This window comes from Mauremys mutica, chromosome 4 (genome assembly GCF_020497125.1).
Source record: "Mauremys mutica isolate MM-2020 ecotype Southern chromosome 4, ASM2049712v1, whole genome shotgun sequence".
NCBI lineage: Eukaryota > Metazoa > Chordata > Testudines > Geoemydidae > Mauremys > Mauremys mutica.
Window position 1 is genome coordinate 123812961 of NC_059075.1, and position 23711 is coordinate 123836671.

The following is a 23711-nucleotide window of genomic DNA, read 5'->3' on the forward strand; positions in this document are numbered from 1 at the left end:
CAAACCCAAATTGATGGTGTTAAGTTTGCAAATGAATTGTAGCTCTGCAGTTTCTCTTTGAAGTCTGTTTTTGAAGTTTTTTTGTTGAAGGATGGCTACTTTTAAATCTGTTATTGAATGTCCATGGAGACGGAAGTGTTCCCCTACTGGCTTTTGTATGTCAGCATTCCTGTTGTCTTTGTGTCTATTTATCCTTTTTTGTAGAGACTATCCAGTTTGGCCAATGTACATGGCAGAGGGGCATTGCTGGCACATGATGGCATATATCACATTAGTAGATGTGCAGGTGAATGAGCCTCTGATGGTGTGGCCGGTGCAATTGGGTCCTATGATGGTGTCGCTAAAGTAGATATGGGGACAGAGAAGGCAACAGGGTTTGTTACAGGGATTGGTTCCTGGGTTAGTCTTTCCGTGGTGTGTAGTTGCTGGTAAGTATTTGCTTCAGGTTGGGGGGCTGTCTGTAGGCGAGGATTGGCCTTTCTCCCATAGCCTGTGAGAGAGGGGGATCATTTTCCAGGATAGGTTGTAGATCGCTGATGATGCGCTGGAGAGGTTTTAGCTGGAGGCTGTACATGATAGCCAGTGGTGTTCTGTTATTTTCCTTGTTGGACCTGTCCTGTAATAGGTGACTTCTGGTTACCCGTCTCGCTCTGTCAATCTGTTTCCTCAATTCCCCCGGTGGATATTGTAGTTTTAAGAATGCTTGAGAGAGATCTTGTAGATGTTTGTCTCTGTCTGAGGGATTGGAGCAAATGCAGTTGTATCTTAGGGCTTGACTGTAGACAAATGATTGTGTGATGTGTCCTGGATGGAAGCTGGAGGCATGTAGGTAAGTATAGTGGTCATTAGGTTTCCGGTATAGGGTGGTGTTTATGTGACCGTAGGGTGACCAGACGTCCCGATTTTATCGGGACTGTCCCGATATTTGCTTGTTTGTCCCACGCCCTGACCAATGTTAGGTCGGGACACTGGACAAACAAGCAAAGGCTCTGGAGCCCAGAATGGCTCGCGCCCTCCCCCTTCCCGACTCCGCCCCCACCTTCCCCCATTGGATCCTTCCCCAAATCCCTACCCCCATCCCCACCCCCTCACTGCCCCATTGGCTCCCTCCCCAAATCCCCGCCTCTTGCCAAACACGCCATGCCCAGGAGACACAAGGGAGCACGGGGCCGGGGTGAGTGTGAGTCTGGCCTGGCCCTGAGCAGGCAGGACTCGGGCACGGTACCTGGAGGGAGAATAGGGGGGCAGCCCGCAGGGCCAGGCGGCGGCTGTTCTCCCCACCTGGGCAGCGGGACTCGGGAGCAGCCGCTGCTGCAGCTTCCACTGCCGCGGGGGGAGGAAGTGGCCAAGCACGTGGCACTCGGCGGCTGCGGCTTTGGCGCCCGGGCCATAACCCCCCGAGCCTGGGCCTGCTGCGGGGACCCAGCAGCGTGCACGCTGCGCCCAGCCCCTGGCCAGTCGCGTCTGGGCTGGCTGACCAGCTGGTGCAATCCTGCGGCGGAGGTATCGGCAGCCCAGCCCCGTTCGTTCCCCTGCAGGACCCGAGCGGGATGGGGGGGCTGGGGCCTGCTGCCCCCACTCCGGGGCCGCCCGTGAGATTGCACCAGCTGGGCAGCCGCCCAGATGTGACTGGCCAGGGGCTGGGTGCGCGCAGCGTGCACGCTGGGTCCCCGCAGCAGGTCCGGGCTCAGGGGATTCGTGGGTGCCAGAGCCGCAGCCACCGAGCTTGGCCAGTGGTCGCTTCCTCCCCCCGCGGCAGTGGGAGCTGCAGCAGCGGCTGCTCCCGAGTCCCACTGCCCAGGTGGGGAGAACAGCCGCCACCTGGCCCCACAGGCTACCCCTTACTCTCCCTCCAGGTACCGTGCCCGAGTCCTGCCTGCTCGGGGCCAGGCCAGACTCACACTCACCCCGACCCCGTGCTCCCCTGAGTCTCCCAGGCCTCCCTCCAGTGCTTGCAGAGGGAGGAGGAATCGGGGGTGGGGGATTTTTTTTTTGCTCTGCCGCCATTTTTTTCCCCTCTGCCCCCGCGCCCCCCCCTGCGTCCTGATATTTGACCTGGGTGATCTGGTCACCCTATGTGACCGTCAATTATTTCCACTGTAGTGTCCAGGAAGTGGATTTCTTGTGTGGACTGGTCCAGGCTGAGGTTGATGGTGGGGTGGAAATTGTTGAAATCCAGGTGGAATTCCTCAAGGGCCTTCTTCCCGTGGGTCCATATGATGAAGATGTCATCAATGTAGTGTGAGGAGGGGTGCTAAGGGATGAGAGCTGAGGAAGCATTGTTCTAAGTCAGCCATAAAAATGTTGGCATACTGTGGGGCCACGCGGGTACCCATAGCAGTGCCGTTGACTTGAAGGTATAAGTTGTCCCCAAATCTGAAATGGTTGTGGATGAGGACAAAGTCACAAAGCTCAGCCACCAGGTGTGCCATGGCCTCATCAGGGATACTGTTCCTGACAGCTTGTAATCCTTCCTCATGTGGAATATTGGTGTAGATACTAGGTAGAGAATAGGTAATGGCTGCACTGACTCATCAAAGCATGCAAGGGCATGTGACTGGATCATGTGATACTAAACTCCATCTTGTGTGCCTGACTTGCCCACAAACTATGCTGAGGGCTTTGTTTAGGACAATGAAGTTTCTCTCCACATGGCAGAAGCTATAAAAGGCCCTAGAAAAATTTCCATTTTGCCTCTTTCTTGCTCTGATCTCTAGCCTATGGCCTTATAATAATGAGCACATTCTAACCAAGGGACGGAGGACCTGCCACTTATTTGGAAGCAACCAGAGACTTAACAAGCCAGCAGTTTATTCCATTGCTGCTCCAAACCTGATACAAGAAGTCCGCAATTGTTGTATGTATTTGATTCCTTTAACCAATTTTAACTCTCATCTTTTCTTCTTTTTATAAATAAACCTTTAGATATTAGATACTAAAGTATTGGCAACAGGATGATTATTGGGTAAGATCTGAGTTATATATATGTATATGTATATATATATATATATACCTGGATATATGGCTGGTCCTTTTGGATCAGAACAACCCTTTGATGAAATTGGTTTTAAATAACCACTCATTAAGTCTAGTGTCTGGGTGTTGAATCCAGGACTGGAATACCCAAGGAGGCTGCATTTCTGACTACTTGTTAGCCAGTGTGGTGAGACAGAAGTTTACTTTGGTTGGTGGTTTGGCATATCTTATGGAAGAATAACAACCAATTTTGGGGTGTGTCTTCCCTATTTCTCAGAAGTTTATCATGAATTTGGTATTCTCAGTTGTGACCCACAGAGACACAGGGACAACCCCAACTGCAGTTACATGAATGCTTCTCCTCAGCCACTCATGAACTAACACTAGAGAGGCTCCACCCAAACAACCTCCCTCCCCCAGCTCCACAGCCTAGGACCCCAGAGCTATTCCATCTTGCCCTGGCCAAAAGCCTGACCACTGCCAGTATAAGATTATTACCCAGTCTGCCTCTCCCTCAATGTGGAGATGACAATACACCAGGTTTTGTTCCTGAGCAGATTCCCCAAGCATTTCAAGAACACTTTTTTAGGTAAAAATATAAAACAAATTAACTACAGCAAGATTAAGTGATTATAAGTAATAGTGTACAGATCAGATTATCTAAAAAATAAAACAAACAATCTAAGCTTTATAAATTAGATAGGATTTGAATCAAGTAGTATCTCATCTTGTTAGCTAGTACAAGTAGGTTACAGTTTTTGCATACACAGGCTGGAATTCTTCTGTTCTGTCTGGGACCCCCTCTCCCATTTCAGTCTTTGTCCCTCAGGTGTTGTGTTGTAGGGGGAGGGAACTTCTTTGTTTCAAGCGAAGCCCCCAGCATAGTTTGTGGAAAATTATAAGCAATAAGATGGAGTCCAGTATTACATGATCTAGTCACATGCCCTTGCAAGCTTTGATGTGTCCTAGCAGCCATTACTCATACCCTGACTGAAGCATCCACAGGAAAGATCATCAGATGAGGATAGGCTTTTCCCATGGCCCATTGTTTTTGCTGATGGACCTTTACCTTAAATAGTTTATTCTCAATGTGCGGGGAAGACTGGATGTAAACTATTTTGTTACGTAAACCTGACATACGCAAAACCAAGCTTACAGAAAGCTAGAAATAGGAGGGTTGTTTTTTCTTGCATAATGGTGGGAGATATGTTTCCGACTTATGCAAAAATCAAGTTACGCAAGGTGTTCCGGAACAGAATGCTTGCATAAGTCAGGGAGCATCTGTATTACTCAGGAACAAATACATTTGAAATACAGATGCATAGTCAATATTCATAACTCCACCTACAAAAGTGATACATGCAAATAGGATAATCATATTCAGCAAACCATAACTTTTCCATTGACACCCCACATAATTATGATGCATCTTCTACAAAATATATGTCATAATCAGATCACTATGGTGAATATGGGGTGGAGAGTGTCACAAGTGCTCTGCGAGGATCTCCCCATATTGTCTATGAGAGCATCTTTTACTCTCACAGGGAGCCCTGTGGGAAGAGTCCTTGGGCTTCAGTGTTAGAGACTCTGCTCCAAGACACCTGCTTGGAGGGGCACGGCTGAGTCCAATCTACGTGGCGGGGAGGACGGGGGCGGGGGAAGAGTCTCCCGGCTCCAGGTCATAGTGGCACCTCATAGCTTCTTTGATGAAGAACTTTTTCAAATGGAGCTCTCGGGCCTTGAGTTCTGGGTGGAAAGGATTGGCAAATACTGCACTTTGCAGAAATATATGCCTCTCCCAGACAGTTTAGGCACTGTTCATGCTCATCCCTGATAGAGAAGGAGTGAGGGCAGGAGATGCAGTTCTTGTATCCTGGGACTCTGGGTATAGTTCCAGAACTGCGGAGGAGTCATTCCGATTGGGGGAGGTGGGGAAGAGAGGAACCATTGTATTTTATATATACTAACTATATAAGTACCAAGCTAATACATAAAATATATTTACACATAATTTACTTTACAGGTCACGCGTAGACTGAAGGAGGACACAATTCTTACTCGGGCCATGCGGCAGTAAAAAGGAACTGGACAGGCATTGACCTACACAGCCTCCTGTACCCTCCATTGGGAGTATGAAGGAAGATACCATGCACATATGGGTCAACAGGCATTGCTTTGAAGAATCTTCATACTTGGGCACATGGCACACCTGTGTACCCATATGTGGAATACACATAAGGATCATCACTCAGAGAAGAACTGTTTTATCTGATAGCCCAAGAGCAATTGTTATGGGCAGTTACAGATGAGGTGAAGGCAGCCATTTGTGACCAAAAAAAACCTTCCAGTTTTGGAGGCTGCAGAAATTGCTGATATGTTGAATCAAGGGGTCATGGGGGGCACAAATCCCCAGGGAAGGGAAATCTCCTTGATCCCCATGTTAAGAAGAGGTGGTGTCTGGAAATAAACCTAACCCCAACTATGATAAAAAAAATCCCTTAGGGAGCCCAGATTTTAAAACCCCTACCCTAAGAGAAGGCAGGTAGTCTGCCAGCACTGTGGGGCTCCCAGTCATGGCCCCACTCCCAGCCCCAAGGAGGGGGGTTGGACAGAGGTAAGATGTTTCAGGAATACTCCAAGACTCCAGTGGGTACTTGAACAAAGGAAGCACTAAGTTACTGAAGGGGCACACCTTCCCAAACTTCAGAGTTTCATGCAATGTCACTGTATCCAGCAGTAGTTCTCATTGGAAGTAAAGAACAAATGGCTCATTCAATAGACATGCTAGACAGCAACAGATGCTAACCAACATAATGAAGGGCACTGAAGGGAGCTCCAGAAGAAGCTGCCCCTAAATTTATTCATAGATGGAGATAGGCCTGGGCAACACCAGATAAACCCTTTAACATAAAATAAGGGAGAGCCACAATATTAGTACCAAATTGTCTCCATATTTCATGCTCTTGTTTAAACCTATAATTCTTAAATGCGCTTTAAGAAGAATCAAAATATGTTAAGCAAAATTAAGGTGCACACTGCGTAAGATCTGACTCCAGTGGGCCTCCTGCAGAGAGCATATCAACATTCCTGAAGTCCCCACCAACTTAGATCAATTGGCCAGACTTCAAGTCTGTCCATTTTCCATGCCACAAAACAACAGTTACCTTCGAACGTCTGGTCCTTCACTTACCTGGAAGTGTGCATGATCCTATTTTAGAACCCTGTTTCCAATATATGGGACATCAAACAATTAACATTTGATGGCTCTTTTCTGCATTCTGCAATATGCCCTGTGGTTTAGATCTGCCCTTTGCTCTTTTCTGTTTTGTATTTTCAGCACCACTGTGTACCAGTGTTCTACAAACATGCACTGTGCAGCACAGGTCTTCTCCAATATTCAGGAGCAAAACTTCATCAGCTATCATACCAAAGAAGTGCTACAGCATTACGTAGCCTTCCTTTACTCATTTTGGGAGATAAGCTGATTCGTCAGCACAGCTACCTCAGGATTTCAAGCCATTTATTTTTTGTTAAACTCTGAGAAAGCAAGCTTGGCACACAAGTCAGAGTTTGTAGAAGACATCCTACTGCATCTCACAGCACTCAACCCTTTCAACTCCATTCACATGCAATGACAGATTGTGTGGGCCCTCCTATTTCCATCATTGCTTCAGGAAGTTGGGGGCAGTCATGTTGCCTTTTTAAATGTTATTTTTGAAAAATAAAACTAAGAACCACCAACCCTCAGACCTGGGGCATCAGTTTTCCCTGGGTTACTAAAAAGGAGAGTTAATTTGTTATCTCAGCTGAGGAAGAGAGAAGAACCACATCCTAAGTTAGACCAGCAAGGCTTGAGGTCACACAAGCTTCGTGAGGAGCTGTGGGGAGAAGTACAGTCTTGTATTGGGCTTCTTTGTCTCCCTCCCCCTGCTTTAACAATTTAAAAGACCAACACTGGCACAGGTATAGTGAGCTATTTGGGAAGCTTGCTTGTAAGGAAGGTTTGCAGAGGCGGCACATTACTCCCTGAAGAGAGTTACCTGATGGACCCTACAGGAAAAGGGGTTTTAGTGGTTCTCATTCTGCCTAAAAGGAAATGGAAGCTGCAGAGTCAGTTACAGGGTTCCCCTCCTGCTCAGAAGACTACTATGAGACGAGGCCAATAGTCTCTAGGGTACAGTTAAAAGGAGAACTTTTAAAGGGTAAATACATATAAAATGTAATGATTTCCTTCTAGAAATCTGTTTTAAAAGAAAATACCAGTGTATATATTTTAGTAGTTTTATTTTCATTTTCCCCAACAGGGAACAAAAGGCAAAGAGGTGTTGTGAGATACATCACTCTGTACTTATGGATAAATCAGTTTGTAATGTTATTTTACCACCCTATAAAAATACACATACTAATTTGTGGACTCTAGCTTACCCACTTCATACAAGCCTCAGGAGTGTGAAGGAAGCAAAGTATTTCATATAATTGTTTTTATGGAGTAAAGAGAACGTTAAATATACACTTTTTTTTTGGTAAAAAAGTATGGTTGTTTGTGTTCAGTAAAACCAGTCTTCAGTAGCCACATTCCACAAGAATTGAGATTTAAGTGGTAGCTTCCTTTCAGCATGTGCATGTAAAAGCTTTAGCAAAGAACTGATGCAATATTAGAGACTAGATGGAAGCCCCCACCCACAGTACAAAACAAGATGTTCATTTAGTTTTATTATTTCAGCTTCCCATCCAAACTCTTGTAAACAGATTCCATACCATTTAGGCATCTCTTTGATAAAAGTGTCTATAGTTCTATAAAAAAGTCACACGGTAAGATGAAGATATTTACCCTGTATGTGTTATGCAAGTGCGAAGAGGGACAAAACTTCCAAAGTCTCAAAACACATCCAAGCAACCTACAAAAGACCTGATTTCTTTCTCGTTCTGTCCAACTGTGTTCGTGAAACTCAGTTACGTGCCTCTTCAGAGGCAAATATAAAGTTTATTTTTAAAAATATTTAAGGACACATTATTTTAAGGACCTCCTGGAAAGTTTTTTTGTGAAAAACGAAAGTGTTCCCTTGGTGAGAGCAGAGTGCAAAGCTCAATCTTCAGAGCTTTCTCAATAATCCTTCCCTTAACAGAGTCATGATAAGACAAGGCTCAATACTTCGTGATGAGGAAGATCACATCTGTAACAACAGGTGAACACTGGAAAAAGTTTCATGTTTAATCACAAAACATGGAATAAGCCAGAAAAACATTGTCCCGATATGATCAATATGGTCTCTGCACGGTTCATATGCCAATGGCCTCAAGCACTCTTCTCTCGTTCTCATTGAGATGGTCTGAGAACATTGCATAGCAAGGCTGCTGTGCAAACTGACACAGGAAATCAGTGAGATAGGCCTAGGAGGAAGACGACAAGGAACCAAGTTAACATCTTTCAATAAATACATCTATCATTGCTTAACTTGGGGAGTTAAAGATTGCATAACATGAGAAAAGACAAAGTGAACGAGCACTAATGCAAAGTGGAGGGGAAGGGGCACTGTGCTCAGCAGACAAGACAGGCCATGCTGCATTAGGCTTCAAAATACATGTCAAACAAGCAGGCCAAGTGCAGCCTCCAGGCCAAATGTGATTCCAGAGCATTAGCCAAGGTGTAGCCCAGAGACCACAGAGCCAGTCAGATTATTCACTCAAGACTGAGCATTGTGTAGTCTCTGTGGGTAGCTCTGCAGTGGAGATAAGTGCTGCTACAATCTGTTCCCTAGATTCAAAGATAGGTCTTTTCTATCAGATTACCCACTCTATCTCCCAGCCAACCCATGACTATTCTCTTTAGCATAAAGTATTTTGTCACATCTAGTTCTAAAAGTCACAAATGACAAAGCTTCCATCTTTTCCCAACAGACTATTCCACAACTTAATACACCTCAGTCCAGAAGTTTTCCTCTTAAATACTTGCCTAGTTTAATGAAAATTTCAAGTTGTTCTTCATCCCCCACTAGCATCCCAGAAGTGAGGAGAAAGCAGGCTGATGCAGAGGGCTAAGGAATAGGGAGATGGAACATGGTGAAAGGGAGTTACAAGAGGAGACTGAGGATATAGAAAAAAGCAGAGGGGAAGAGGACAATAGCTGGAAGGGGCAATGCAGTGGATACAGGACCTGGTGGGGGAGGCAGCAGAAGAGGAGGGGGACAGGATAAGGGTAGATAGGAGCACAGAGACCGTGTTGGAGGGGGTGCATGGGCAGAAAAGTACACTCCTCTGTAGAACCTGGAGGAACCTGGGACTCCTCAACCTATACTTTTCTTTGCTCATGGCAAATAGCTGTGAAACCCACTGGCCAAGTGTGTGTCATCCTCCTTTCATGACAGGTCCACACAGAGGATGGCAGCACACTACTGCTATCAGTTACTCCATTAGCCAGAGTTTCTATGGTATGGATCTAAAGGTCAAAACCCTGCTAATGATCCAAGTGGGGATCAATACAGGTCCACGTGATGGAATTTGTTTTATCTTTTTCAGTTCAGAAATTGCCTCCAAAAATCATTAAAAGGACGTTAAGGTTGAAAAGTCACGTACTCAAAAGTCAGGAAATGCCAGAATTAAGGATTCCCATGCAATCTCAACTCAGTCCCCTTGTGCTTTTGCAGCAATCTCAATGTTAAAATCTGATTTTTTTTTTTTAAGTTGAAGTGCCCGTGTTGAGAGCTGCACATACTAGAACAGAAGTGGGCAAACTACGGCCCCCTCCCACATTCTGCACCCCAACCCACTGCCATGAGCCCCCTCATACAGCCCACACCCCTTCTGCATCCTAACCCCTTGCCCTGAGCCCCTTCCTGAACACCGCACACCCCGCACTCCCTCCCGCACCCCAATCCCCTGCCTCAGCCATACATTCATGGCCCTGCATGCAACTTCCTCACCTAAAATTTGCCCACCTCCTGTACTAGAACTTTTTTTTTTTAAACTAGGAAATTACACAGAAATGAACCATAAAAAAAAGAATGTTAAGAGACAAAGTCAAGCACTAAATATTCAGGAAATGCCTGAAACGTAGTTGCCTGTATAGCTTTAATTTTGACCCCTTTCATGTATACATTTTGACAAGTTGTTAACACAGTTGTGTAATATTTTTTTCACGGGAACTCAGCATCATTCAGTGCTGAGGATGCCCAGAGAATGATGCAGTTGTTCAATATCCTTTCATTCTCTTGGTTCAACATAAAGCCCCTCACCTTATTTATGCCAGAACATCCAAACACTGCACTAATTAAGGAAACCTAGCCTTTGCTGGTAATAAAGATGAAATATCACAGACTCGAATCTCTCCTGTCTTCCATGAGTAGGGCCCTACCAAATTCATGGTTCATTTTGGTAAATTTCAGTCATAGGATTTAAAAAATCATAAATTTCATGATTTTAGCTATTTAAATCTGAGATTTCGTGGTGTTATAATTGTAGGGGTCCTGACCCAAAAAAGAGCGTGTGTGTGTGTGTGTCACAAAGTTATTGTAGGGGGGATTGCGGTACTGCTACCCTTACTTCTGTGTTGTTATTGTGGCAGCACTGCCTTCACAGCTGGGCACAGAAAAAGGTGGCTACTGGCTGGGATCCCAGCTCCGAAGGCAAAGCCGCCGCCAGCAGCAGCGCAGAAGTAACTTGGAATGGTATGGTATTGTCACCCTTACTTCTGCGCTGCTGCCTGCAAAGCTGGGCCCTCAGCCACCACTCTCTGGATGCCCAGCTCTGAAGGCAGCAGCGCAGAAGTAAAGGTGGCATGGTATATGGTATTGCCACCCTTATTTCTGCACTGCTGCTGGCGGGGTGCTGCCTTTAGAGCTGGCCGCCCAGCTCTGAAGGCAGCACAGAAGTAAGGGTGGCAATACCGCAACTCCCCCTAAAATAACCTTGCAACCTCCCTGCAACTCCCTTTTGGGTCAGGATCCCCAGTTTGAGAAACGCTGGTCTCCCCCGTGAAATCTGTATAGTATAGGGTAAAAGCATTCAAAAGACCAGATTTCATGGGGGAGACCAGATTTCATGGTCCATGATGCATTTTTCATGGCTATGAATTTGGTAGGGCCCTATCCATGAGTTTTTGAAGATAACTGCTGATGGATCAGATATCTCCTCAATCAGCTCCTTGAGTATTCTAGGATGAATTTCATCATGTCCTGCTGACTCTAACATAAGAACGGCCACGCTGGGTCAGACCAAAGGTCCATTTAGCCCAGTATTCGGTCTTCTGACAGTGGCCAATACTAGGTGCTTCAGAGGGAATGAACAGAACAGGTAATCATCAAGTGATCTATTCCCTATCACTCATTCCCAGTTTCTGGCAAACAGAGGCTATGGACAACATCCCTGCCCATCCTGGTTAATAGCCATTGATGGACCTATCCTCCATGAATTTATCTACTTCTTTTTTGAACCCTGTTATAGTCTTGGCCTTCACAACATCCTCCGGCAAAGAGTTTCACAGGTTGATTGTGCGTTGTGTAAAGAAATACTTCCTTTTGTTTGTTTTAAATCTCCTGCCTACTAATTTCATTTGGTGACCCCTACTTCTTGTGTTCTGAGGAGTAAATAACACGTCCTTATTTACTTTCTTCACACCATTCATGTTTATAGACCTCTATCATATCCCCCTCTTTTCCAAGCTGAAAAATCAGTTTTATTAATCTCTCCTCATATGGAAACTATTCCATACTCCCAAGCATTTTTGTTGCACTTTTCAATACTTTTTACAATTCCAATATATCTTCTTTGAGATGGGGCAACCACATTTGCAGACAGTATTCAAGATGTGAGTGTACCATGGATTTATATATAGGCAATATGATATTTTCTGTCTTGACTTGGAGACATATAACTAAGTAATTTTTAACTTGCTCTTTTCCTATTTTAGCCTCGAATCCTATCTAATTTTCACTGGTGTTTGATTGGATCACTTCTAATCTTCTTGGTGAAAACCAAAAAGGGCATGAAGCACTTCTGCCATTTCTACATTTTTTGTTATTGTCTTCCCCTCCCCCTCCTCCCTCATTGAGCCTACCCTCTCCGTGGTCTTCCTCTTGCTTCTCATGTATTTGTGGAATGTTTTCTGTTACCCTTTCTTTCTCTAGCTAGTTTAACCTCATTTTGTGCCGTGGCCTTTCTAATTCTGTCCCTATATATTTGTGTTTTTTTATATTCATCCTAAGTAATTTGACATAGTTTTAACTTTTTGGAGAACTCTAAGTTTCAGATAATTGAAAATCTCCTGGTTAAGCCAGGGTGGTCTCTTGCCATACTTCCCATCTTTCCTATGCGGTGGGATAGTTTGCTTTCGTACCCTTAATCTCTTTGAAAGAGTTGTCAACTCTCTCCCATTGTTTTCCCCCTTAGGCTTGCTTCCCATGGGATCTTACCTACCAGCTCCCTGAGTTTGCAAAAGTATGTATTCTTGAAATCCATTTTCTTTATTCTGCTGTTTTCCCTCCTTCCATTCCTGAACTCTATCATTTCATGATCATTTTCACCCAAGCTGCCTTCCACTTTCAAATTCTGAACCAGTTCCTCCCTATTTGTCAAAATCAAATTGAGATCAGCCTCTCCCCTAGTTGCATTCTCCAGCTTCTGAAATAAAATACTGTCTCCAGTGCATTCCAAGAACTTGTTGGATAATCTGTGCCCTGATGTATTATTTTCCCAAGAGATGTCTAGGTAGTTGAAGTCCCTCATCAATACCAAGTCTTGTACTATGGATGATTTTGTTAGTTATTTTTAAAAAAAGTTGCATTCACCGCTTCTTCTTTGCTAGGTGATCTATAGTAGACCTTATCCTTACCCACAGACTTCCAACAAGTCTGTCTGCTATTTCCATCTCAACCTCAAATGTACTTTAAAAATTCTCTGGGTGACTGGGGGGTGAGTCTATGGGTGCCTTTACTGGGCATAAAGTCTTACACCTCTGTTCCTGGTAAACTAGTTGAAATGATAATTAAAAATAGAATTAAACATTTGGAATATCATGCTATGATAGGGTCTAATCAGCACAGTTTCTGCAAAGGAAGATTGTGCCTCACTAATTTATTAGAATTCTCTAAACATGTCAATAGATTAATGGATAAAAGAGAACTAGTTGACAGGAGGAACAGAAATTTGATAATAGAGGAAGACTCTCCAATCTAGAAGACAAAGGTTTAACTAAATTCAATGGCTGGAAGTTGAAGCTGGACAAATCAGACTAGAAATAAGGCACAAATCTTTAACAGTGAGGGTAATTATCCACTGAAACAACTTACCCAGGGTTGTGGTCAGAGCTTAATTTGTGCCGGGACTCAGCCATGGCACCTCTTCTGGTGGCGTGCAAGGCATGACCTCACACGTACAATGCTTGCGAGGTCATGCTGTGCGGAAGACACCATCTTTATTGCTTGAGACCAGGGATCTTTTTATTTTTTTAAAAAAACAAATTAAACACTGGTTGTAGTGAATTCTCCATTACTAAAAACTTTTTCAAAAAGCCATACTGTAGTTCAAACAGGAATTAATTCAGGGAAGTCCAGTGGCCTGTGTTATACAAGTCAGACTAGATGATCACAAAGGTCCCTTTGTACTTTAGAATCTATGAATCAGTTTATTTAAACTTTTGACAGGTCTTTGATAAGGTCCATCCTAACAGGCTATTAAAGAATCTAAGCAGTCAGGGCAAGAGTCAATTGTCATGAATCAAATACAAAGGTTAACAGCCGAGTGCCTCAAAGTTCCACAGTAGGCCCAATGTTTAATATATCAAACTAGGAAAGGGGGCGGACACAGTGAGCTGGCAGAATTTTCAGATGACAGTTACTTAGGATAATTAAGTCAGAGAAAGCTGAGGAGCTACAGAGGGACCTAACCAAGCTTCAGAGACACAAACTATGCCAGAATTAATGTTGCACATGCAGCCTTGATTCTAGCATTTGTTTTTTAACTTGAGCACTTGACTTTGCAAACTTAGCAACACTTTTAACATAGGTTTTAAATCCACACTACTGTTTTTTTGTTTGTTTGTTTTTTAGGATTCTGTTATCCTCCAGACTTTTTGCAAGCTAGTTGCTGACCATTGGAATCTTGGCAAATTGCCAGTTTAGTACTCTTAATGTAATACCATACACACCAGCTTTACATTTCATCTATTTGTTCCTCTTCCAAAAATCTTAACCAATTATTGAAAACTCTCAGAATCCACTATCACAGACACTTGGTCCTATATGCTACAAGGTTTATTCACTCGAATCCAATTTCTATCTTTCACATAAAAAAATACATTTCTAAGTCATAAGTCATTCCTGCAGCAGAGATAAGTCATAGAAAGCACCTCTTCTTCCTAGCTTGTTGCTTTGACCGGGTCACCCCTCTGAATCCCTCCACTGACTCCCCCTTCTCTACTGCATCAAATGTAAACTGCTGGTCTTCACTTTCACGGGTTTTATCTCCACCCTCCTTATTTCTCAATTGCAATCAAGCTGATTGCTTGCTTCCAGCTGGTTCAGGATGCCAGCCTCCATGGCCCACTGGTTAAATTTGCAAACAAGTGCCTTGGTGTTTTATTCCAGGCTGCCTTCTTACCTGGGAGGCACTCCTCATAAACATCTGCAAAGCTACCTCAGCCTCCTTCAAATCCCTCCTAAAACACTCCTTTGTCCTGATGAGAAAAAAATTTAAGTTATGCTGTTGATGTGCTGAGACCACTGCCCACCGGGCTGACCATTATTTCCTTGTGCTCCCGTCTGTCTGTCTGTATCCATCTGTTGTCTCTGGTCTTATACTGGAAAGTCTTTGGGGCAGAGACTGTCTTTTTGTTCTGTTTGCACAGACTCTAGAACAAAGGGGTTCTGGGTCCCTGCCTAGATGCTATAGTAATACAAATAACAGTAATAATATGCATCCTCTGGCACTTCCAGAGCAATTCCAGTGAACTGAATAAAAATACAGAATGTACTCTCCTTTTGGTGCTCAGGGGGCTCCGTATTTTGTTACAGATACTATATAAGAAAGTAAAATATAATGAATAACTAGAATAAATAGGCAATAGGAATCAGATTGCAAAACTCATTCTAATACATCACCTGTAGATCTATTTGATAAAGGGGGTCCTTTAATGCATCTGGATCATCCTCTTCATCATCATCATAGTAATCCTCATCTGGCAATACAAAAGCACAGGTGTTTATAGTGAAGGACAAGCTGGCTACTATTTCAGGATGCATCTCACTAGGCCCCTAAGTCCAGGAGATCCGCAGATTTTAACAGGGAAGTGTCATTTTGGATAAAAATTCCATTTAAAAGAAACTAGCAACTTTTATTTTAAATGGGCTGAGGGCAGTGAAGAATGGCAGGATAAGGAGGGCCAGGAGCCTTTAGTCACTCACAGCTGAGACAAGAGTCCAAGTAGCACAACACAGGTGTCTGTCATTCCTTATATGTACAAACATGTGCACACATTAGTGATCTTGTACTGTGGCATGAAATTAATTGCTCCATACTGAGATATCCTTGGCTTACCACCTCAGTACCGGACACAAATACATCCTTTATTAGCTACATTTCATACATTACAGTCAGACAGGAAACACTTCCATTGAATATTGAGAAAAGGCCCTCTTTCACTGAGACATGGTAAGGTTGAAGAAAGTCTTCCTTGGGCTACAAAAGAATCTGGATAAGTTTCCCTCTCATTAAAGCTACCTACATGAATTTGTCTTGCCATGTTATCTGCGGCAGAGCCAATGCATCATGATAGATTTCAGTCTCCTATGCTTCTGCCAGTGCAGTGAAACAATTCATTTAAGTTGCCTTAGCGGTACCAAGTAAGATTCTCTCTTCAAATTATACATCTACCTTTTCTCCTTAACCCTCCAGATCATATACCCACAGCTCCCTTTCCCTTTATATACCTATCACTTCAGGATCACACACAACTTCTTCCTACAAGAACACAGGACTTAGTTGGGAAATTTGGGTTCTATTCAGTTCTGAGACTCTCATTTTGTGACTTCACCTCTGAGCCTCAGTTTTCCCATTTGTAAATCATATTTATACCAGCCTCATGACAGTGTTGGGAAGCCGAATTAGTACTTGAGACTCACTGAGGCCTGGTCTACACTAGAAAATTAGGTCAGCAAAACTACATTGCTCAGGGATGTGAAAAATCCACACCCGAGTGGTGCAGTTAAGATGACCAAAGTCCCCGGGTAGACAGCACTATGTTGATGGAAGAATGCTTTTGTTGACCTCGTCACAGCCTCTTGGGGTGGTAGATTACCTATGTTGACGGGAGAATCCCTTATCTCAGCATAGGTAGTGTCTATGCTAAAGCAGTGCAGTGGCGCAACTATGCTGCTGTAGCATTTTAAGTGTAGACAAACCCTGAGCCTCAAAAGGTGCTCTGTTCGATATCTTCTAGCCTATGAACATACAGTCTCTGTTCCAGGATGTATTTTTTGCTCTTCCCTTTCTCCCGCGTCTTCCATTCCAGGTTATTTCCCTGCCCTCCATACTATATACTGAGCAGCTATCAAGAGAAATGTAACTTTCAGAGCTTCATGTTCTTTTGAACAGTGAATGTAACTGTTCTGCTTACCATATTTGTTTGTGGCAAGAATATCTGATAAAAGTTGTCCAGCTAAACCTTCATCTTCATCCTCTTCATCTTCCCGATCTTCCCACATATCATTGGAGTCATCTGTTGATGGAAAAAAGCATCTTAAAGCCACATAGAAAACACCAGCTCGAGACAGATAAACATTACCCACAGAATATGCAGTCCCTCATAAAACAGTACAGGAGCAGAAATGAATTATGCCCATGCGTACCGATCAGGGAAGCCAGTGTATTGGCATGCTTATATCTTTAAAGTCAATGGATAGAATCCAGACATAAATAGGGCCCTTCCAAATTCTTGGCCGCGAAAAACGTGTCACGGACTGTGAAATCTGGTCTCCACCCATCAAATCTGGTCTTTTGTGTGCTTTTACCTTATACTTCCTGGATTTCACAGGGGAGATAAGTGTTTCTCAAATTGGGGGTCTGACCCAAAAGGGAATTGCGAGTGTGTGTGTGTGTCGCAAGGTTATTGGAGGGGTGTGTTTGTTTGCGGTATTGCCACCCTTACTTCTGCGCTGCCTTCAGAGCTGGGCGGCTGGAGAATGCTGGCTGCTGACTGAGGGCCCAGCTCTGCAGGCAACAGCACAGAAGTAGAGGTGGCAATACCATACCATGCCATTCTTCTGTGCTGCTGTTGGCGGTGGCTCTGCCTTCAGAGTTGGGATCCTGGCCAGCAGCTACTTCTCTCCAGCTGCACAGCTAGCTCTAAAGGCAGCACTGCTGCCAGCAGCCGCTCAGAAGTAAGGGTAGCAGTACTGCAACCCCCCCTACAACCTTGTGACCTCCTGCCTGTGACGCTCTGTGCCTCGGGGGGAACACTCTGCACTCCATGTTCATCCTTATAAAATGATTGTGTGGTATCTAATGCAAAATTTGTCATGTCGGGTGTCTTCAGAAGGCTCATTATGCACAGAGCATTGTTGTTACAGTAATGTTATAGGCTGTAATTTCATGTATATAGTTATGAGGCTGAAAATGTGTCCTCATGGCTTAAAACAAGCCCAGGCAAAACTCTCCAGGAGCAGAGGGGCAGTTCACACCTCATCAGGGCACGTGTGGGACAAACCCAGCCGCACAGGAACAAAGGACACTGGCCTAGGCAGCAACAAAGGATCTATTGGACTCTCGAGTGAGTCACCCCCCTTCCCTTGGACAGTTTGGGACTGCGATGAGGTAATGCTCACCTGACTCTGAAGGGGGAGGGGGGCAAAGCCAAGAGGGAAGAAAGAATATGATAAAAGGGAGAGTCCTTTGCTATGCTCTTCCTCTCTCTTCCACCTCCATCTACAGACATCACCACCAAGCGACTGAAATGCTGATCAAAGGGGAAAGCCTGGCTGAAGGGCGAACAGCCAGCCTGTGGCGAGAAGCATCTAAGTTTGTAAGGGTACTGAACGTGTTAAGATCAGCTTAGAATGCGTTCTGCTTTTATTTCATTTGACCAAATCCGACTTCTTATGCTTTGACTTATCACTTAAAATCTATCCTTTGTAGTTAATAAATTTGTTTGTTTATTCTACCTGAAGCAGTGCATTTGGTTTGAAGCGTGTCAGAGACTCCCCTTGGGATAAGAAGCCTGGTACATATCAATTTCTTTGTTAAATTGACAAACTTTCATCAGCTTGCAGTGTCCAGCGGGCATAACTGGACACTGCAAGACGGAGGTTCCTAGGGTTGTGTCTGGGACCGGAGATATTGGCTAGCATCATTTGGTTGCACAATCCAAGCAGCGGCTGGCCAAAAGTGCTCAGTCACGTTGCTGGGAGCAGCTTACATGCCAGAGGCTGTGTGTGAACAGCCTGGGAGTGGGGATTCTCACAGCAGAGCAGGGTAAGGCTGGCTCCCAGAGTCAAGGATTGGAGTGACCTAGTAGATCATCGGTCCAGATAACATTAGGGGAACGTCAGGACTCCCCCCAGCCTCAAACTCCTTTTTGGGTCAAGACCCCTGGAATTATCACACTGAAATTTCAGGTTTAAATAGCTCAAATCATGAAATTTATGATTTTTAAATCCTATGACCGTAAAATTGACCAAAATAGGTTATGAAATTAGTAGGGCCCTAATTATAAATATAAACGCCTGCATGAAAGTCAGACCATAGAGAACATAAGAATGGCCATACTGGGTCAGACCAAAGGTCCATTGAGCCCAGTATCCTGTCTACTGACCGTGACCAATGCCAGGTGTCCCAGAGGGAGTCAACCTAACAGGTAATGATCAAGTGATCTCTCTCCTACCATCCATCTCCACCCTCTGACAAACAGAGCTTAGGGACACCATTCCTTACCCATCCTGGCTAATAGCCATTAATGGCCTTAACCTCCATGAATTTATCAAGTTCTCTTTTAAACCCTGTTATAGTCCTAGCCTTCACAACCTCTTCAGGCAAGGAGTTCCACAGGTTGACTGTGCGCTGTGTGAAGAAGAGCTTCCTTTTGTTTGTTTTAAACCTGCTGCCCATTAATTTCATTTGGTGGCACCTAGTTCTTATATTATGGGAACAAGTAAATAACTTCCTTATTCACTTTCTCCACACCACTCATGATTTTATACACCTCTATCATATCCCCCCTTAATCTCCTCTTTTCCAAGCTGAAAAGTCCTAGCATCTTTTATCTTTCCTCATATGGAACCTGTTCCAAACCCCTAATCATTTTAGTTGCCCTTCTCTGAACCTTTTCATAGTTTAGAGAGTTAGGGAGGGAAACCTCTACTCCGATGGGGGAGGATAACTGAATCTGCACATAAAAACCCTTTGGAGAGTCCCTAGTAGGGGCATGTGCAGGAATTTTCATCTGACCACTTTTGGAGGGGCATGTTAGACACACAAAAATGACCGGCTCGCGTGACCCCAACCCCAAGATTTCTCAGGACGCCCAGCAGTGTCCATGTCCCTGCAACCAGGGAGGGAGGAAGCCACAGGGTGGCTGTCTGAGCTCCTCCTCTTCCCAAATCTATAGCTGCCACTTCTCCTTCCCTGCTGCTGGAGTCCCACTGCTGCTGCTTGCTTTGCAGACTGCCCAGGGAGGTGAGTTGTGGAGTGGTGGCAGAGGCAATGGTAGGACTCCAGCAGCAAGGAAGGAGAAGCAGCAGCTGTAGGGGTGGGGAGAGGAGCAGCTCAGCTGGCAGTCAGCCGCCCTATTGCTTCCTCCTTCCCCAGGTTGCAGGGACATACAGATTATGAGGGGGGCATGCACCTGCTTGTCCCCACCTTGTGCACACCTCTGGTCCCTAGGCATTCCCAGTCAGGTTGGCCCCTAGCATTAATGTCTTTAACTCTGAGGTGCAATCCTCTGAATTAAGGAAATGTGAGAATGCCTCTTTTCCTGTTTCTTTCTAGAGTGGTCCTGTTCAGGGGTCCTCCTTCCTGTTCTTACTCCTACTTTCCCTGATATGAGGAGCAGCAGACAGAAGCAGAAACACAGGTCTGGAGTGATACCCATTAGGAGCATTCAGCACCCATTTGGTACTTTGGTCTAATGTGCTGGCAGCCAGGGAAAAGGGTAAGCACCAGTGTCTTAATGCCGTTCTAAGGTGGATTCTGAGGGTCCAGGCACTGAGGACAAGGGTTCTTTGGAAACCAACACTGGGGAAGCACCGAGTCACCTGTTTTGGCACCAATGTAATGGGCTGTGTAAACTAGCTCCCACTCTGAGACCGATTAGAGCTGAACATGGTTTTGGGAACCAGTGTCTGGTCCAAAGGTTCCCCCCACTCCAGGGAACCAGGCTTAGGGACATGAAATGGGCCACAGAATAACAGACTTTAATGCCAGAAGGGACCTCTTAGGATAATCTAATCTGAACTCCTAAATAACAGAGGCCAGAGAAATTCATCTGGTCATTTCTGCATCCAGCGAATACTTTCTGGCTGAGCGAGACCTCAACAATTTTGGGTGACTCATGGGCAAATTTTGCCACCTCACTGCTCACCCCCTTTTCTAGATCTTTATTAAAAACGAGTCTTAGCACAGAACCTTGAGGCATGCTGCTGTTCACCTTGTGCCATGATGAAAACGGACCATGTGTTACATCAAAAACAATACTTTGTGCCTCGCCCTATAACTACTTTCTTTAGCAACCTTTTAAGACGGACCTTGTCAATGTGCTTTTCGAATGTTTAGATTATGTCAAAACGGTTCCTTCTTTATCCACTTGTAGACGTGCAGACTCACTCCCTGTGGCGCCTCCTGCTGGTGACTCCTGGGAATTAGCTCGTTCCAGCTCTGGAGCGCCCTCTGCAGGCCAGTGATCCACCTGTCCTCTAGCCCCCGTGTCCCTCCCTGGACCTGGTGCCCTTTTACATGGGGTGCTGCCCCCTGGCAGTAACCCCTTTCTCTCAGGGTCTCCCCTCCCAGGAAACCCCCACCCTCTATCCCCACCTCGTCTCAGTATATGGCTACTGCCAGTCATTGTCTAGCCCCTGCGCCCTGGGGCAGACTGCAGTATCAGTATCACTGGCAAGGTTGGGTTTGGACCTGCTGCCTTGGCCTACCCCTGGGCTGCCCTCTGCAACCCCCAGTACCTGTTGACCTTGTGCTAGGCCACAGCCTGGGGCTTTCCAGGCTGGAGCTCCCCAGCTCCTCTACCTTTCCCCAGCCCTGCTTCACTCAGGTACCCTGTCTCTAGCTCCCTGCAGCCAGGCCCATCTCTCTCTACAGGCAGAGGGAGACTCTTGTCTGCCCCTGGCTTCTCTGCCTTTATAGGGCCTGCTGAGTCTGTTTGGGGCATGGCCCCAGTTGCAGCCACTTCCCCCAATCAGCCCAGCCTAAAAGCTGCTTTCTCCTGCCACAGCCCCCTCCCAGGGCTGTTTTTAACCCTTCAGGGCAGGAGCGGGGGTCCACCCCACTACACCACTACTTTGACACATTCAAAGAATTCTAACAGATTAATGCAGCAAAAGTTTCTTTTGGAGAAACTGTGTGGGTTAGACCCTACCATTCTGTAATCTTCCTGATCAGTTATTCTATTTTCAACTATCATTTTGACCAATTTACCAGGAACATGTGTGAAGTGGACTGGTCTGTAATTTCATGAATCCCCCTAGAGCTCTTTTTCAATATAGGTACAACATTTGCTAAGGTGATAAAAGGTAATAATTGGAGATATACCAATCTCCTAGAACTGGAAGGGACCTTAAAAGGTCATTGAGTCCAGCCCACTGCCTCCACTAGCAGAACCAATTTTTGCCCCAGATCCCTAAGTGGCCCCCTCAAGGATTGAACTCTCAACCCTGGGTTTAGCAGGCCAATGCTCAAACCACTGAGCTATCCCTCCCCCAATTCTCTAGTATACCTTGCTATACTAGTAGTAATTGCTACCTTCCAATTCTCTAGTATAGTAGAGGCTATTACTATTTTTAATGAGATTGCATATTTTTGCTAGCAGTTCAGCTACTCCATTCATTCTTCACCATCTGAAAGGAGAAAGCCACCCCAGTATCATACCTTGACTCCAGTCTGCAGCTGTCTGGCGAGATGCATTTGCTTCCATTGCGTTAGAAAGTTCATTTATTATTAATTTTAAGATTTTTACTAACAACGGAATGTTTGTCCAGCGTTCGGGATCTGTAAGACCAGAGGAGGGAATACATAGATAACTTTGCCGTTTAACGAAGTAAATAACAATCTTCAAAGCCACTAAAACAATCCTGTTTCAATACATGCTGGAAATGTTCACTGAACAGAACTATACTTTTACATGAAAATGTTCTTCTCAGAGAGCTGCATTCAACTACCAGCATTGAGCAGATATTCTGGCATCATTGGACATATATATAAACAAGGCAAGCGTCAAATCCTCTGAACGAAGCAAACACTGAAGTGTAATAGTACATTATGTTAGTTAAGCAAGGACAATCTGTAACTTCAGCTAGTCAATTAGCAACTACACTGGGACTTCAAGGGTCCAAGACAAAACTAAAGATGATTATTGTTCATTAAATGACTGACAGGCCAAAGATTGAAGAACTAGGTTAAAGCTATTAGCCTTTCCAACTTCATTTTTTTCTTTCCCTATGGGCATTACTGGTGGCAAACACAGTTCTCATGTTGCTCATATGTCCATTCTTTTTATATAATCTCAGGTTGTGAATTCAAAAGACATATCAAACAGTCCTTGAAACAGGTTTCTTAAAGGCCACAAGAACTGTGTTCAACATTTATTTTAAAGTGTAAATATTTCCTCAGTGGGAACTATGGCCTAGAAGCCAGGTTATGGAATACAGAGCCTTCCAGATCTAGATTACTAGTTCAAATCCAGTCCAGGTCAGATCATCAATGTAATGAATTATTTATATTGCAGTAATGCTTAGGGACCCCAATCATGTACCAGGGCACCTGTGCAATAGGGACTGTACAGACACAACAAAAGTAGTAACCACAGTAACTCCTCGCTTAACATTGTAGTTATGTTCCTGAAAAATGCTACTTTAAGCAAAACGATGTTAAGCGAATCCAATTTCCCCATAAGAATTAATGTAAATGGGGGTGGGGGGTTAGGTTCCAGGGACTTTTTTTTTTTGCCAGACAAAAGACTATACACACACACACACACACAAACTATAACTTTTAAACAAACAATTTAATACTGTACACAGCAATGATGATTGTGAAGCTTGGTTGAGGTGGTGAATTCAGAGGTTGGAAGAGGGTGGGATATTTCCCAGGGAATGCCTTACTGCTAAATGATGAACTAGCACTCGGCTGAGCCTTCAAGAGTTAACACGTTGTTAATGTAGCCTCACACTCTACAAGGCAGCATGAATGGAGAGAGAGAGAGAGAGAGAGAGAGAGAGAGAGAGAGAGAGAGACGCGCATTGCCCCCACTGAGTATGCTGACCCCACTCTAAGTACACTATCTTTTTAAGTAGATCAGCAAGTTGAGACAGCAGCTGCTGCCAGCAAGCTCCCTCGGTTCTGAGCCCTGTTGTGTCCCCCCGCTCCTGCTTTGTGGAGATGGGGTAATGGAATGGGGGGCAGGAGCGGGGGGGAGGGGGACACACTGACATTAGCTCACCACTTCCCCCCACCCAACTGCACAGTAAGCAGGAGGCTTCTGGGAGCAGCTCCAAGGCAGAGGGCAGGAGCAGCACACAGCAGTG

At 44.8% G+C, this 23711-nt stretch overlaps 1 protein-coding gene across 2 annotated transcripts in view; it reads right to left on the bottom strand.

Annotated features, from left to right (window-relative positions):
* Nucleotides 1-7246: 7246 nt before the first annotated feature.
* The window catches only part of IPO9 (importin 9), a 183724-nt gene continuing 167259 nt past the window's right edge, over nt 7247-23711 (bottom strand). For both annotated transcript variants that reach the window (XM_045015515.1, XM_045015514.1), the window contains exons 21-24: nt 22057-22176; nt 16586-16687; nt 15072-15148; nt 7247-8370 (exon numbers count right to left, since the gene is read on the bottom strand). In XM_045015515.1, coding sequence (XP_044871450.1) covers nt 8260-8370; nt 15072-15148; nt 16586-16687; nt 22057-22176 — 410 coding nt within the window. In that variant the 3' untranslated portion in view covers nt 7247-8259. The remainder of the gene's footprint in view (nt 8371-15071; nt 15149-16585; nt 16688-22056; nt 22177-23711) is intronic.